This window comes from Alosa alosa, chromosome 13 (assembly GCF_017589495.1).
Source record: "Alosa alosa isolate M-15738 ecotype Scorff River chromosome 13, AALO_Geno_1.1, whole genome shotgun sequence".
Classification (NCBI taxonomy): domain Eukaryota; kingdom Metazoa; phylum Chordata; class Actinopteri; order Clupeiformes; family Clupeidae; genus Alosa; species Alosa alosa.
Genome location: NC_063201.1, coordinates 1,035,936 through 1,038,435, shown reverse-complemented (window position 1 = coordinate 1,038,435; position 2,500 = coordinate 1,035,936). Strand labels below are relative to the sequence as shown.

Below are 2,500 nucleotides of genomic sequence, written 5' to 3'. Positions count from 1 at the left end.
CTATAGTATGTGGCAACTGCTATAAATCTAGCATTAGGGCCTTCAGTCAGGTAGATAGCAGTTGTAACTAACGGCCAGGGAGTTCATTTGAAAAGATGAACCTGTTTACTGAGACCTTTGGGAATGTCATCATATCATTCAAATGAGAACAGAAGAGTCGGCTCACATTCTTTTTTTCCAAGCGCAGTCTGGGTCCAGCACCTGTGACTTCATGTTTTGGATGCATGAGTCTTTCACCATTCTTTAGCGGTGACACCGATGCACTTCTAACTGGGTGCAATCCCAAACTCATAAATGTGCGCTGAGCTGAGCCGTGCCGTGTCGTGATGTGCCGTGCACGCTGAAGTCATTCAGCAGGTAAACGATCTCTGCAGGTGTGTGCTGGCGTGTGCAGACGCCGGGTCTGGAGCTCACCTGGCGGCGCGTGAGCTGCTGGCGCTGTTGCAGGGTGTGAGGAAGCCGTTGGTGTGGTTGTAGGCGTGCCGGTGGCCGTTGGTGGCGTGACCGTTGCTGTGGCGATGGGAGGTGGAGGAGAGTGGCCGCGGAGGGGTCAGCATCTCTGGGGTGAGGCCATCGCCATGCATCCTCCCGATCACTGCAAAGTGAGAAAGTGAGTGTGTATGAGTGTGTGTGTGTGTGTGTGCATGTGTGTGTGTGTGTGTGTGTGTGCGTGCGTGCATGCGTGTGTGTGTGTGTGTGGAGGAGAATGGGGCAGGGTCAGATCCCACATAGCTGATTCTTATCTTATCTATTATCTTTCATCTGGTTTATGCAGTGCACAGACCAGGACATATTCCCACAGCCACTGACCATGTCTAAATATGTATGCACAGACCAGGACCACTGACCATGTCTAAATATGTATGCACAGACCAGGACCACTGACCATGTCTAAATATTTATGCACAGTCACATGTCGATCTAGCCTGGCGGGCCATCCTATATCATTGAAATGTATAGTCTGGAATCGATCCATTCACCTAAGCTTTAATCAAAGGGAGGCGGCAGAGAGAATTGTCTTTTAAGCGGCCTAGGCATGCAATACAAAATACGCTTCGACCATATCCATTATCCGGGTCGACCAAAAGCGGCAAATACATCCTTCTTGAAAGGAATGACTTAAGTGCATTGTGTTGCTCAACTTTCAAAGAAAAGCCCAACTCCTCCAAAGTTGGCGTAGCGCCGATTCAAACAAATCATCTTCGTTAAGCCATAGCCACCTTCCTTGTTGATCCGTCCACAGGACTGTCGTTATCCTGTTAAGCCCGCCTTAAGACTCTCTAACAAAATAAAGCGCTGTGATTGGATGGCGTCCTCACGCGTCAGCCAATAGAAATCCCCTATGGTTTGGCTGTGCGTGTAGATTTCTAGGCTAATGCCGATCCTTTTTCTCTCTCTTCCCTTCTGTTTCTTCCAGTTTTCTTCCGTCAGATGCTCTCCCCCCTCTCTCCCTCTCCCTCTCCCCCACCTTCCCACGGAGCAGTTCAACAGTGGCCCAGCTCGTAGGGACAGTGACGCATGAGAGGGACAACAAGCCAGAACAAGACTCCTGATCCCTCTGCTCTTCTCTGGAAGTGCTGTCATGGCTCAACCAGTCACCCCACTGGCTCATCCGGTACATCGTGCTCTCACTTCACCTTCATTTCGCGACACACCTTCAAAGCGCACTCACTGGCCCCCACCTGCCAGACTGTGAACTACACACCAAAATGGAGTTGTCTAATGCTGAGGAACAGATAGTGAGGAGGGCAGCAAGAGCAGCCATCTATCATGCATGTTGTTGATGAATTCTGAGGTCATTTCACTTGTCCCATGCCTCCTGTTGTCTATCGGGTCCTTTCAGTGGGACACAATAGTTTCTCTGTGATGCGGCTGCTCTCTGTAAACTCTGGCAGTTTGCTTAGGGAGTGTGAGGCAATTATGACTTGCAGAGCAGCTGACGCCACATCCACAGTTTGCCACTACCGCATTCACATACAGTCAAATATGATGTTTAACGAGCTGTGGTCATATATGTCCAACATGTCTTCTGGCTCCACAAATGACACATCTCAGCACAAACACAGACTACTCGCGGCTTTGACAGATGCAGAGTTTAACATGGAGGTTTCTCACTCACCCTGAACTGAGAGGGGTCTGTCCGAGATTTTGCCCCGATGAGGTGGACGCCTGCGGGGCAGACTGGCTGTCTCCTTGCTGGTCTCCTGGTCAACACCGTCAACAACAGAGAGTTATTGGTAAACGCACAACATCAATCACAGGCCCCTTGATGTCAGCGGCCCCTGAGCTGTCTCGTCACTGAGACCTTCATGAAGCAGTGTGGTTTATAATGAGCCAAGGCATGCATTGTATGGCTGAAGGCTATTTGCCAACTTACCTGTGCTGTTTTGTGAATGGTCAGTGGGGACATCGACATCATGCAGGGGGTGGAGTTGGTGATGTTGGCCCAATCAGAAAGCGGCTTCTTCTCTTTCAAAATCTGAGGAGAAAAGGTCAGGTG

The 2,500-nt window shown here is 50.1% G+C and overlaps 1 protein-coding gene across 1 annotated transcript in view; it reads right to left on the bottom strand.

The window, feature by feature from the left end:
- phldb3 (pleckstrin homology-like domain, family B, member 3) overlaps positions 1-2,500 on the bottom strand; it is a 34,350-nt gene that overhangs the window by 10,245 nt on the left and 21,605 nt on the right. Inside the window, exons 8-10 of the mRNA XM_048261813.1 lie at positions 2,378-2,479; positions 2,120-2,204; positions 415-595 (exon numbers count right to left, since the gene is read on the bottom strand). Of these exons, the coding sequence (XP_048117770.1) occupies positions 415-595; positions 2,120-2,204; positions 2,378-2,479 (368 nt within the window). The remainder of the gene's footprint in view (positions 1-414; positions 596-2,119; positions 2,205-2,377; positions 2,480-2,500) is intronic.